Here is a 14,912-nt window from a genome sequence, read left to right on the forward strand (position 1 = left end):
CTATTGATTCTGACCTCGAGTCGATCTCGGTGTGGTTTCTGTACATGTTCTCCACATATCTGGGTGGTTTTCTTTGGGGTTATCCATTTTCACTCATGTCCTATCTATGGTGTACTGTATGTGGTAGCTTAGTGGTTAAGGTGTTGGACTACTGATCAGAATTTTGGGAGATTGAATACCAGATCCATCATGTTGTCACTGCCAGACCACAAATTGCATCTAATCTACAAATCAGTTAAAAATGTATGTTGTTCCCGAGAAGGGTCATAAATGTTCCTGGAATGTACATCAGATCCAACTGTGACCCTGACTGAGACAGGATCTGGGCATTGACATGGAATCCATGCAATAATCTATTACCTGTCAATCTATATTTGGGGTGTAGACCACTTCAGGCCTTCCTCCTGGCTTAGTTTCTGACAGATTACTCTGAATATTTTGTAACACATTGTTCATGGTGTTCAAGTAAGTAGGTGCTGTAATGGTAGGCATGTGTTGAATGGAAATAGCTTGGATAAATGTAATGGAATTGTAGTACTTGCTTGTTCAGTCCACTGCTTCATAAATTTCTGTGCCAGCTCCTTTTTTAAACCTCTCTGGTTGTGTCTAGAAAGCAGTAGATGAAGGCAACAGTGGAGAGAGAGAGCCTGAATAAATCGATATGAGCCTTTCAGTACACGCCTCTCTGTTCTCCCTGCTGATTCCTGCTATTTAAGAATGTCTTTCAGGAGCTCTGCTCTCAGCTCGGGCTCTTTCAATTAATGTTCCATTCAGCTCTCCAGCCATTACAGGTCCATTAGAGCTCATCGAGGCCTGAGAGACCTAACCGTTTCAGCAATGCACTTTATCTTTGGATAACATGCCATGATGTTACAACAAACAAAGAAATCCATTTTTAGGGAATCCACAGTCGGTTTGTTTTATTTTTTTTCCGCCCCTAACCATGTTTTGTATTTTCCCTCACCCCTAATCCCTTTCTGCTCAGCTTCTTGTTGGTGAAGAAACAGAAATCACAAGCAAATCATTGAGCGCCGAAGATATGGACACCCCTCCAGACGAGCTGGTATTCAACATCGAGGCAACCACGAGTGGCATCATTGCTCTGAAAGAGTCACCTGATTACAGTGTTGAAAAATTCACCCAAGCTCAGATCAACAATGGCGAAGTCATTTTCCTCCATAAAGGTACTGTAGGCCATTACAAATGTCCTTGTGTTTGCTTGGAGTGGGATAAGTGGATAGAAAAGTTATGAGAACAACGTCAAATTGAATTGATCCTACACGGCTAAACACGTGTCTCTTTTCAACACCATTAAGAGATATTTTTGTTGAATTAGAAGTTGTTCGCTATTATCATCGCCACTGACGGTTGTTGGTTTATTTTCAGCAAGGATGCAAAAATCCTTAATCATAAGATAAAATAAAGATAAAAATGAGATCATATGAAATGGCGAGATAATGCTGCCCTAATATAACAAGATGAAGATAATGTAAGATAAAATATATACCACAGTGTTTAAATTAAATTTTTAATGAAATTATGAGATTATTCTCATGTAAAGCATGAAATATCAGATGAATTTTAGATTTTTAACATTTCTTTAAAACCGTTTTTCACCCTTTAAATGTGCCTAATTTGCATATATGTTTTTCATTTTATATCATATTTGATACTATATTTATTAATTCATTTATTATTGTTTTCACCATTTCAGGAAACCAAAAATGTACCATTCTGCCTTCCATTCAGATACTCAGAAGCATTTCTGTTTGTTTAACTCTTTTTTAATTCCTCCATCAACAACCTTTTTTATTTTGTGATTGTGTGAAGAAAAGAAAAAAAAACAGTTTTACTCAAGTAGTCGTTCCAGGACATTTTAGTATTGATAAAGAAAACCCAGTTCTTATAAAGTGTCCATTTAAGGGACATACATCTATTAAGAAGGGAGAAAACAGCCAAAAGGTGAAGAGGAAGAAGAAATGTATTGTATGGCATTTAGAGATATGCTAACATCTCATACCATCTGCGCTATGTTTACATTTACATTACATTTATTACAATTATACCGATGTTGTCGCATCTCTAATATGATCGGTGACGAACATAATATCTGCAGGATATAGACAAATATCTTAACACATGGACAATGTGTAGGCCTTTAATAGACCAGATTTTAAAAGCGCTCCTTTTTTTATTTATCGGACAACCAATCACAGTCTTCAAAAGAATGTCATACCTAGTAACAGGTTTAGCCCCGCCTCCTCTCTAACTCCCGCCTCCTCTCTAAGATAAAAGTTCTTGTATTTTCCTTTGCTCAGAGTTGCTCTAAGATTGGTCCTGAATCTTAACCTTGAAACTCTTAAGCTAAGATATGAAGTCAAATATGAAGGTTGGCCAAAGTAAGGATGAGATGTTAATGGGTGTGCATGCAGCACTGAGGAACATGTAACTTATAGTGTTTCTTAATCCTGATCAGGGTCGAGGTGGATGAAATGACTTGTTTTGTTTATATTCTGAGAAATACTGTAGTAACAGTAGAACTATCAGCTGCCTGAGCAGATGGAATGAGTCAGTAGTGTCTGTGAGTATGGGAGGAAATTGGATTAAATAAATAAATAAATAAATAAATAAATAAATAAATAAATAAATAAATAACAGTCCCAGACACACCTCTGCTGAAGCCACAGCAAGGAGACAAGGAGATTAGCTCTGGTCCCTCGACAGACTGTTCACATCTGGCCACCTCATCTCTCATTGCCATGGCGTGTTTGTACTTGCTTATTGTTCTGCTACACAAGCCGAACATTAGCGAGCTATCTATCTAAATAAAGAAAGAAACTAGAAGACAAAACACACAAGACCACATGCATATATGGACTAAAACAAATCTAGTAGAACACACACATTACATGAGAACTAGAAATTGAACAATTGTTGGCTAGCTATAGATAATAACCTCAGATTACCTACATATTAGCTACTGTAAGTTGTCTGACTATCATTAAAAAAAAACTTTCCACGGTTCTCAGTCTGAGCGGGATGTGGTAGCCTAGTGGTTAAGGTGTTAGGCAACCATCCCGAAGGCTGTGAGTTCAAATCCCAGGTCCACCAGACAAAGCATACCAGTCTATTTCACAAGGACCTTAATCTTCAGTTGTATGTAATGCAAGTTGTTCTGGATAAAGGTGTCTGCATATACTAAACATATTCTAGTTGTGACCCCCTCCTTTTTTTGGATTTTATATTATATATTATAAAAACATTGTATAGATTATTATGGCCATAAAGCATACATAGGGCCTACATAAGGGCAGTGGTTGCTTGATGATTAAGGCTCTGGCTTGTCGATGGGATGGTCAAGGGTTCAAGCCCCACCACCATCACAACCTGAATAAAACACTTTAAAACATTCTGTTTAGGAAAAATACCCCACAATCGGGGGTGAGATACAGCCCCACTGTTTCATTCCATGTTTACAGAGTTTCTTCTGTGCAAAAAAGATCAAGATCAGAAAAATACACGTCCAAAACACAGTAATGTAAACTTCATTCAAGTTATGTCATTCATGTTTGTCTAACCAAAGTTTTCATGTTTTATCCATCAGGATCTGAATCTGGTGGTTTCAGTTTCACGGTGACAGACGGAGACCACACATCTCCTCTTCACCGCTTCGTCGTTACTGTCCGGCAGCTGACGATCTCCGTGGAAGTACAAGGCGAGCTATTGGTCTTTCCTGGTACGTTGTCTCTTAGTAATTCTATCTTTAAACTCAAACCCAAAAAGCCATGTCAGAGAGTTCCCCAGAGAGGAACATACAAACTTCTGTTCTGGGCCTGTAGGGTAAAGTATGGTGAGAACACTTAGTACTGTATGTGTGAGCATCCTGTTCACTTTCAGTGGCCTGTGTATGTTTTCTACACACATGCATCAAGGCAAATATAGGTCTTGGTCTGCAAAGCAAGAATAGTAATCTGATAATCCGGTATAGAAATGCCAGATATATTTGCCACTTATTCTAGAAGATTATAGCTGTGATTTTTAATGAAATTAATGGAATATATATACAGCGAGTGATAGCTAGTAGCTACTTATGAAACCAAAGTTATTTGAGAATATGTATTTCACTTTCAGAAATGGAGTTGAAGACTTTTTAAACTAAATCTCAGCATCTAGTTCAGGACCATGGTTCTGGACAAATTTCATTTCTTTCCAATGTATACAAGCAAATATCATTTGTCCGGGACCATAATGCAAAAATGTAACAGTATGAGATAAGTACAGGATATACAAGCACAGAACAGTGAACACACGGGACCATCGATACATGAGGATCACAGAACTGTGATGTCCAGGAAAGCTATTGCATCAGTAAAGTGTAAGCAATTGTGTAATATAGCAACATTTTATGTAGGGTATAAATGTATACAAGCTTTGGGATGTGGAAGCGTAAAGTTTGAACTGGTGGACCACTGATTATAAGGTTGTGAGTTCAAATCCCAGGTTTACCACGTGACAAATGCAAGGCCCTTGAGGAAAGACCTTAACCTTCAATTGCTCAGTTGCATAAAAACCCTAATTTCTGTATGTTTACCTGAATTCATGTATTTGTGTTGCTGTTGTCCCAGGCACCAGGCAAGTCATCAACAGTGATATCCTGCGAGCAATCACCAGTGAGGATGGGGATGATATAAACTATTCTCTTGTTAGGCCTCCACGACTAGGACGACTCATTAAGCCCAACCAGAGTGGACAATTTGAGGAAATCAGCCAATTTACGCAAACCGAGGTGAGCGGATCTCACATCTGTGTGGTTGTTTCAGTGTGTTTAAAGTTAGTTTGTCCGGGATTCAGTGGTTTGCTAAAATGTTTATTGGTCGCACTTCATCTGAGGATGTAATGATCTTAGAGTTTTCAAAGAACGGCCCTCCGGTCACGCCGAAAATTAGACTGCTTTTTTTTGCCATATAGTTTACCTCTTCACAATACAAAACATAAGTATGATAATAATGATAAGTATACATTATTAACAATGACAACATGGACTGAGTACGGATTAACTGACATAAAAACAGTTAACAGTAGATGATGACCCATCTGCAAAGTCACTAATTCAGGTTTCTGAGCAAATATTACAGGCTAGATTGAAAAATGTGAGGTAGTACTGTACAGCAGGGACTGTGTAAAGTAGAAAGTCACATGTATAATGTGCTTGAAGACCTCAACTAAATTAAGGTAATTAACAAAACAAGGTGGTTGTACAGTAGCATGGTGGTGCGCTAGGTAGTATCCTCACAGTGCATCCTCACAGCTCCACTGTCTCCCCAGTGTTCTGATGTTTCCTCCCAAATACCAAACACCTCAATAGGTGGATCGGTGATGCCCGTGTTTCCCCCAGGTGTGAATGAGCTGTTTAAAAATAATCTGTTTGAATTTGAGATAAAAACCTATCGATAAAATGATGCTGTTAGTGAGGATATGTCACCGATAATCCTGGTTCATTTTAGTTCCACTAAGAGAGAGTACATTTAGATTTGATCATATCCTAATAACTATACCATAATAAACCTTTGATTTGTTATCCATTATTCATTTCTTTCTTGATTTATTCGTTAGCTGGATGCTGGTGCAGTTTATTATGAACACCAGATGCCATCAGAGGCCTTCTGGGTGGTTAAAGACGCTGTAGAACTTGAGCTGTCATCACCACCAGCGGCAAAGCTCCAACACACTCTCCCTGTTACAGTGTCATACTACGCCACCCATCGCAATGTGTCTTCACAGCTGTGGAAGAACAAAGGTACCACGCTACATCTGTTAAATTAGTTTCTAAACAGCTTACCTCCTGGTGTGCAGTATATTCATGATGTTTTGCTTTGTTCTTCGATTTCAGGTATGTCAGTGGTGCAGGGGCAATCTAAGGTGTTTGATGTCTCCATTCTGGATGCATCCAACCTGCGAGGCAGTGTACCACAGGAAAAAAGAATAGGCCAGGACATAGTTTTTGAGATACGGCAGTTCCCGAAACATGGCCGACTCGCTCTTGGAGGTGATGACCTTCCCCGTGATGCACCATATTTCATGCAAGAGGACATTGTTAAAGGGAAGCTGGAATACTATCATGATGACTCAGGAGCATCTTCAGACAGTTTTTCTTTCCGTGTGCGGCTGAACCCCCATGGTCGCCCCCCTCAGGCTGTAGCAGGTGGCGTGATGCTGGAGGAGGTCTTTCTTATCTCTGTCAGACGAAGGGACTCCAGCCCTCCAGAGCTAGTCAGTCTGGACCTTCTGCTGGAGGCTCTGCAAGGATCTACTACTGTACTGTCCAAGCAGTACCTAAATACTATAGACCAAGACAGTACACCAGATGAGGTCAGGTTCACCATCTTAAAAAGCCCTATTAATGGAAACATCATCCACAAGGATACTGGGGACAGGATCACACATTTCACCCAAGAGGAGGTGAACATGGGCCAGGTGGCATTTGTGAGCGATGGTACCTTGTCTGATGGCATTATGGAGTTCACTGTTTCTGATGGGAAGCACCAGTCAGAACCATACATGTTGCACATCGGCATTTTGGCTAAGAAACTCGTGCTTAATAAGGTTCCAGAGATCCAAGTCAAGCAGGGAGATGATGAGACTCCTATCACAGAAGCCATGCTGAAAGCAACCACAGGAGGGCCAGTAGATGAAGAAGTAATATTTAAAATTACAAATGTTCCCAAGTATGCAGTAGTGATGGTGGACAGGCAGCCTACTTCTGCCTTTACCCAAAGACAGATTACGGAAGGGAGAGTTAGTGTTCGCTTTATCAAGTCCACATCTTCAAATGACAGTTTTTCTTTTGTAGCCCGCAGCAGCGCAGCTAATGTTTCCTCCAGCCTCAACATCAGAGTCAAACCCTTAGTAAAATTGGCCAAGAATCCCTTACTCCCACGCGGCACTGTAGTTCTGGTGGACAGAAAGCTGTTAGATGCAACCTCACTTGCCAACAAGACTAAAACTTCACCAACCTTCACCGTGACAAAGCAGCCAAAGGGAGCAAGGTTCATAAGAAGAGGAGGTTCTGCGGATGGCCAGCCTGTGGAATCCTTTTCCCAGAGAGATCTCGATGAGGGACGAGTGGCTCTAGAGCTGAACTCCACTGGGGATGCAAAGGATAAAGGTCAAGATCAGGATGAGGCTCACTTCCTCCTTAAGGCACATGGAGTCCCTCCAGCAGAGTGCATTCTTTCCTTCCAGACAGTGCCTTATGACGCAAAAGGAATCTATGGTGCTACAGTGCTTAAGGTCCCTACATCTGTGGACACCTCTGACAAAAGTAAATCAGGCCAGCCTGATGCCAGATGGAGAGGGGACGATAACTGGACATATGAAGGAGGTCCCACCACACCTTCTACCAGCTCCCATAAATCCCCTGTTTCTAGACGGAACTCACTATGGGCCATCCTTATCCCCATATTAGTTATCCTCCTTCTACTGCTCATAGCTGGTATGCTAGCATACTACTTGGTGCGTCGCAACAAAACTGGAAAGCACAATGTCCAGAATGCTGCCAGCAAGCCAAAAAATGGAGAGGTTGCTCAGGAAACCTTCAGAAAAACTGATCCAGCTAATAACATCCCCATGTCCAATGTGGAGTCTAAAGACACAGATCCTGAATTATTGCAGCACTGTCGGACAACGAACCCACCCCTGAAAAAGAACCAGTACTGGGTATGAGAGAAGAAAACTAGGACTCTGATTCATCATGCTGTATTGACATTTAGTTTGTAGTGACAGATTCACACATAGGATTTTGTTTGTTCTAAAAACTTTCAAGAGTCATTCCTAACAGTATTATAAAGATACAAGAGGCTGAGAAAAATCATGTTGTTGGATTAATTAACTTTTGATCCATTAGTTGTCATAAGCGATGAGTGCATGCCAACACATGAATCTGCTTCCGTCTTACACTGATGAAGGACCAAGTTTTATGAGGACTGGTTTATGCACCTTTTCATTGTCAGAAACCGATTTACATAAAGGTTCGCCTAAAAAGACTCAGTAATGTCCGATTAGAGCCTAAATATGTTAGCGTGTTCCGTTACTAGTTAATAAGGTTAAACATCAAGTTAGTTGCCAAAACATTGTACAATGTACATTACAGCAATGAAGATGTTTTAAGAAGGTTTTTTTGGTTTGTTTCTTTGTTGTTGTTTTTATCCAGATAGAGAACAAGCAATTGATAGACTGACATTCATTTTTAATATTTAAATTGATCTTTTGGACATGAACATTACTCACTATGTTTGAAAAACTTGTATGTATTTTGAAAGTAAATAAATTGTACATTTTTCATAATAATAGTAATTATAATGATGCATGATGAAATATGCCCCATATGATTTAGTAAACTGAAAACAGAATTTTTAGTGTAAAAATTACTCACCAAAACATATGGTGGTGGGTATATATATAATTATATATATAATTATATATATATAATTGTTTTTTATAACATCTAAAAGAGAATATATGATTTTTTTATTTTATTTTTTTGCCTAAAAATATCAATTTGTTTCAATCTATCTGTAGCACATTGTGCCGTAAAAACCCTCAGTGCTTTAGTGATGTAACAACTGAAACAGCTGAGATTTTATCCATACATCCACTGGACTGATTTAAGGCACTGAATGACAATTTCTATACAAGTCTAGAAATATATATTACTGAAGCCTAAAGGAAGTGACTCAGCATCTCTACTGGTCGATATGGCTGATGAGGTCATTATTCTAAACTGGTGGCTCCATTTTCCATTTATGTAATCAAAAATAAAGCTATAATTATGTATTTAGTCACAGGAAAATATGGGCTGATGAGCAATTCCCTTGTATTGTATTTCACAAGCGTGGAAAATGTGCTTTTGTCATTTTAACATTTCCAGATATATTATATTTCAAGGGTCTGAGGTATTCTCATCTGGCTGATTTTAGTGACTTTGCCTATTTTTTTTATTCTTTGCTCTAAGGGTTTCACATACTTTCTATATTTTCTAGTACATACTGTACCACTTCTACTTGTGTTTTAGAGAATTGTTTGTTTTTTTATAAAAAATAAGACTATATGGTTTGCCCAGTGGATTTTATTTCTCCTAAAGCACCTCAGTGACTCGGCCCATTGTCCGTGACCTACGTGTACACATTCCCTAGCCGATGGAGTTGTTTTGTTTCATATATTAATGTGATATATGTTGAAAATAAGGAGAAAATACACCTATATGAAGAATTGTCACAATCTTTCTTAAAAGTAAGACTAGGATTTGGGAATGAAGTTCAGTTTATTCCAAAAACCCAATCCTTGTTATTTTCTCTGGTGTATTTGGTTTGTTCACGTGTTATATATATATTTTTTTTTCTCACATTTTTAAATTGTCCATGCAGACATTTGGACACAGAAAGTAATGTCACTGAGTTCCATTCTTACAGTTTAAATTCACTGAAATCAATATTTATCATATTTTGCATTATTTAGTCTACATCATTAACTCATTTAATATTTCTTTTCCCTGAAAGTAGAAATTAATAGCTAGTATCTTTTAAAAGATTCTTTAAATTTACTACTAGTGTGTGTTTGTGTAGCTGGCATTAAGCCCTGGGAGCTCTTATTAACTGTTATCTAATTAGAGAATGAAATATAACTCAGGTTTTAGGTTTAGAGAATTTATACCATGATTTATCAAGAATATATTGCAAACAGGGTTGCATTTCTTTTGCTATCAACCAGCCCTTTTTAATGTCAGTGTTCTTTGTAAATATAAAAAAAATTTTTTTCAGACTGGCTAAACATGCAAAATTCTGTGGTGTGCTCATGTAACTAGGTTTTTTTTTTTTTTTTTTTGGTTTTTTCCTTATTTATTGTTGCATTCCAGGCTTGATATTCTTTGTCGATATTGCTGAACAAAACAAAATAAATTTAAAAAAAAAGAAAATAAGAAAAAAGAAAGAAAGAGAGAAAGGAAACAATGTTTTTTTTTTTCAGATTTTGCGATCATTGTTGCCATTTCCATTAGTACAAATGATGTCACTTATAAATGTATTATTATGCAGATGTTTGCTGCTTTTCTTTATACTGTATTTTGGTTCATGCTAAACCCCAGTGTGTGCTGCGCGCGTAGTGAACAGCAGGTGGCGCAGTGACACGTGTGAAATTCTTCAGTCATGAAACAAGTCATTGGTCAGCTTTTAACAAGCCTCTGAGCTGCACTCATTCCTTCCTACATACGGCATTTTCTCTTGCTGCACATTTCAGCATTTTGACAAGTTTTTTTTTCTGCAGAAGTTACCTATTAAAGCCAACTGGGCAACTCAAAAGTGCCCCAGACTCCCTTATATATACACACCTTAATTTATGTTAATTCCTTCATATCGAAGTTTTGGCGTTTCTTGCTCATGCTTTAGACATGCTCAGTCTTCTAGGATATAATCTGATAGAATCTTAAATAAGTCATTTTTATTGTAATCTTCCTTTTTGTGACTGTTATGTGTCTTTGAATCTATTTAGACCTTTTTCTTCCTTTAACAATTGTTCTAACTATAAAATGTATAACTTTAAAATGTTTATATTTACTATTATTGCCTTTAAGAAGCTGGAAGAAAATGTTCTGGATATAAAATGTAATAATCCATACGAGAAGCTATAGTCCTTTTATCTACAGTGACTTATTGCTTTTTCTGTACCTTATTGTTCCTGGTTTTCGAGTTAAACTACTGCGTTTACTCTGCTAATCAAACCAGAAAGCCCAGTGCGTTTGTGTAAGGATTTACAGCTTCAGACAGTTTTAGAATCTAAAATGAGTCCATGCAGTTTAGCTTTGAAGTTGTCTGACAGCCTCCAGACATGAAACTGCATCTAGACAGATGACTTCTATAAGAACGCTATAAGTGAGTTTTATTGTGCATTATTGTGGGGGTTTTTTTTTGTTTTTTTACAATGTGTTGCCATGTTAAAGTCATCAAGTCAACTGGCAAAACAATTTACAGTCAAACCAAATAGCTAATTTGGTCTTTTTGACTTTCTAAGAATAACAGACTCCATGGGATTCTCTCTAAATATAGAAAATCGATGAATAACATAACATGTAACGTTCCGAAAGCCTGTGGTGTTCCAGCAGATCTTCAGACAGCTGTTCGAAGCAGCCGTGTTAAGTGTGGCACTTAGCATGAGAACATATGACGCTGAACTTCAAGACAGCTGGCGAGCTCTGGAGAGTCTTTAGACTATGATTCGTTGAGACCAGCTACAAACCACGGAGCTCTGCAGGGGCGAATCTGGGTGCATCGGGGTCAAACACTGGGCCTGTGTTCACTCTGAATGGAATAAAGACTCATTCTTTTACTTACCACAGTGAACAGCAAATGTTCCACAGCTAGCACTGTTATGCTTGAAGTGACAACATCAGCTGCCCTGTGACCAGGAAGTTAGGCAAATCATTTTGTGTGTGTGTGTGTGTGTGTGTGTGTGTGTGTGTGTGTGTGTGTGTGTGTGTGTGTGTGTGTGTGTGTGTGTGTGTGTGTGTGTGTGTGTGTGTGTGTGTGTGTGTGTGTGTGTGTTTGGCCTTTGGCTACTGTGACACATTGTACTAGACTGCACTAGTGGGGCAGTTTTATTTTTTTAACAATCTAACCACTGACTCACTTGATGATGCCTCATAGTCATTCTGAGAAAACAAAAAGCAATTTCTGATGATGTATGATGCTCACTAATTATACATAATTTAGTCTGAATTTGTGGTCAAACACAAATATTTATTAAACTGGTCTCTATTGGTAAGAACTAGTGGAGTGTTTGGAGAGAAGATGCTTGTCTTTGTGTAAATGGAGTCCGGTTGTACCTCGAAGCACTTTTACACACATCCTTTATTTCCACTCCTGCAGAGAAACTCCCTGAAAACCTTTTTCTTATTTTTTTTTAGTACTACAACATGAAAATAAAAAGCTTTATTTTAAGAGTTTTATTTAAGAGTCCTGAATAATCTTACTCCAGGAAATGTGGTTGTTGTCCTTTATCACCATGTTCAGGCTCACCACAGAGGATCAACTAAATAAATTATGTCTGTTTACTATAACACACACTTTTATCACGACCCAAAGCTGTCTATTTAATCTATTTCCAAAACCGAAAATAAAATGCAGTGTACCACAAGAAATTTAAGGTAACGTAGCACAACCTAGCATAGGCTAATACGTGAGACACGTTTAATCAGACAACCAATCAAAATGTGACATCATGTAACAGACTAACTAAATAAATGTTATTTAAGCAAATGTGATTTTTAAGGGAGTTTTAAAATCGCTTTTCACATTTATCTTGCCATAGGTAAGTGCCCCAGGTCCAAAGCTGAAACACCAAAGTGGTATGACATCCTACTGAGAGCTTGGACATGTTGTAACCATTTCTGGGTGAATGTGGTGCTTTTTTGTTGTTGTTGTTGTTGTTTTTGGAGAATAAACATGTGGAGATCAGCCTGTTATTTTAGCACGCCATTTCTGGAGAGAATCTTCAATGCTTCAAGCAGAGATGATATTCGGGTGGCTTCCACAAACAATACGACGTAACTGCAGAGCAAACAGACGTCATGCCGAAGCTTCGCTCACTTTATCACGAGCAAGCCTGTGTTCAGTCATTGTAGTGTTGGGAATCTTGCTCTAGACCTTTGTTACTCTTTGTCCAAGGATTACAAAGAGATATAAATGGTTTTTAAATTGAATGCTTTCATGTAACTCCACCATCTTATTTCTCGTTTTCATTTTCTCTTTGTAAATAGGGAACAAAATAAGCTGGTCTGCCTCTTCCTTTGTGTTTCAAATGCTGCGTACAAATAAAGGTCATTACTCGTAAAAGGTCAACACAAGCGATATGATCACAGCATTCATTCATTTTCGACCGCCTATCCGAACTTCTTGGGTCACGGGGAGCCTGTGCTTATCTCAGGCGTCATCAGGCATCGAGGCAGGATACACCCTGGACGGAGTGCCAACCCATCGCAGGGCACACACACTCTCATTCACTCACGCAATCACACACTATGGACAATTTTCCAGAGATGCCAATCAACCTACCATGCATGTCTTTGGACCGGGGGAGGAAACCGGAGTACCCAGAGGAAACCCCCGAGGCACGGGGAGAACATGCAAACTCCACACACACAAGGCGGAGGCAGGAATCGAACCCCCAACTCTGGAGGTGTGAGGCGAACGTGCTAACCACTAAGCCACCGTGCCCCACAGCATGAACAGTAAATATATATACAGGTACATGTTTAATCTATGGGTCATCTGATGGTCTAGCTGCAAGATCCCACCCTCTCGTTGCCACAGCCCGGATTCGATTTGAACCAGCACAGCCACTGAGTGGTTAACTCTCGGTTGCGGCCCTCGTACACAACGACCAACACAAAAGCGCAAAGAGAGCTCAAGGTTATAAATTTGTTGTGGTTTTGTCTTTGGGCAACTGTAGCAATGTTATCTCTACATTAAACACGCTGAGACTTTTATTCTGTCGTCATAAAAATGGGCGGTTCACAGGATAGTGTAAACAATTACTATTTTCCTCTATAAATCTGTGCTCCAAATGTATTTTCATAATCCGTTTTATGTATTATCTCTCAGTATGTGTCAACCGTCTGGCAGACTCTCTCTCTCTCTCTCTCTCTCTCTCTCTCTCTCTCTCTCTCTCTCTCTTTCTCTCTCTCGCTTTGAACCCCAGATACACATACAGACCATAATACTAAAAATTAAAGAACAAAAACAAAAGCAACATGCAGCATGTTCTCTCTTTATCATTTTACATCTGATTAAACTAACACTTACACAACACTCTCTCTTATTGTGGAAATAGTACACCAACCAACGTATATTAGCAACAACAATAGTGGCTTGTGGAGGCAGGATTTAGACTTTAAATACAGGTCAAATAACCTTGGTTTCACTGTGTAGGAAAGAACCTGCTATTAGTCAGAAATAGTTTCGTCTTCATTTACTCAGGCTCAAACAGTGTTATGTCAACACGGCATAGACCTACTGTATAATATTTGTTTGTAGATCATATCTATCGGTTTTATTTCAAGCTGATTTTTTTTTTTTAAATCTGTGTTCCTGCTTTTCGGAGACTGAAGCTGAGTCAGTCAAATATGTATTCATTTACACAGCATGTTGTTAAAACTAATTCTGGCCCATGAGATTATTGTAAACAGGAAGTACGCAGCTCTTCGTTAATAGAATTCTGACTTGCAAATCACACACTACCCCGTTTTTGTTAACCAACTCACGCAACGGTCTTAAAGCCAAAAGCATAACAGTTCTGCAGTATTGCTTTTTTATCTCTTTTGTTTGTTTGCATGAGGTCTCTGCTGATTCAAGTAGCGACTGTATCCTGTATACACTGGGTGTAAATAATGGCCAACAGATTGACCTGACAGGCAGACGCAAGCTTGAAAAAACCCCACTGTACTATATATTTGACCCTGGATTTGATGGATGATGGATCTGAATCTGAAGCAAGAGACAGACAGTGAGAGAGAGAGAGAGAGAGAGAGAGAGAGAGAGAGAGAGAGAGAGAGAGAGAGAGAGAGAGAGAGAGAGAGAGAGAGAGAGAGAGAGAGAAGGAGGAGAAATAGTGATAGACTGCCTTTTCCCAAAACTGGAATGTTGTTTGTCGAGGTCAGAGAGAATGTGGGGAATGTGGACTTCGTGTTCTAAGGAAGTGGCTGTTGTCTCCTCTGGGATCTCAATCTGGCTCCAGGGCTGTGGGTGGGAATAAGGGGACGGATCGTGGGAGGAGCCGGAGGAGGAGCTACTTGAGGCATGACGAGGGGAAAGCTACAGTATTTGGGAACAGCGTACTTGCATGAAGCAGCCATGAGGCCAAAAGTG

General features: G+C 39.0%; 1 protein-coding gene across 1 annotated transcript in view; it reads left to right on the top strand.

Annotated features, from left to right (window-relative positions):
• cspg4 (chondroitin sulfate proteoglycan 4) overlaps positions 1-9,106 on the top strand; it is a 46,230-nt gene extending 37,124 nt beyond the window's left edge. The window contains exons 6-10 of the mRNA XM_027173486.2: positions 986-1,184; positions 3,605-3,736; positions 4,626-4,786; positions 5,614-5,797; positions 5,891-9,106. Of these exons, the coding sequence (XP_027029287.2) occupies positions 986-1,184; positions 3,605-3,736; positions 4,626-4,786; positions 5,614-5,797; positions 5,891-7,722 (2,508 nt within the window). The 3' untranslated portion in view covers positions 7,723-9,106. The remainder of the gene's footprint in view (positions 1-985; positions 1,185-3,604; positions 3,737-4,625; positions 4,787-5,613; positions 5,798-5,890) is intronic.
• The last annotated feature ends 5,806 nt before the right edge of the window (positions 9,107-14,912 follow it).

The sequence above is a fragment of the Tachysurus fulvidraco genome, chromosome 10 (genome assembly GCF_022655615.1).
Source record: "Tachysurus fulvidraco isolate hzauxx_2018 chromosome 10, HZAU_PFXX_2.0, whole genome shotgun sequence".
Taxonomy (NCBI): domain Eukaryota; kingdom Metazoa; phylum Chordata; class Actinopteri; order Siluriformes; family Bagridae; genus Tachysurus; species Tachysurus fulvidraco.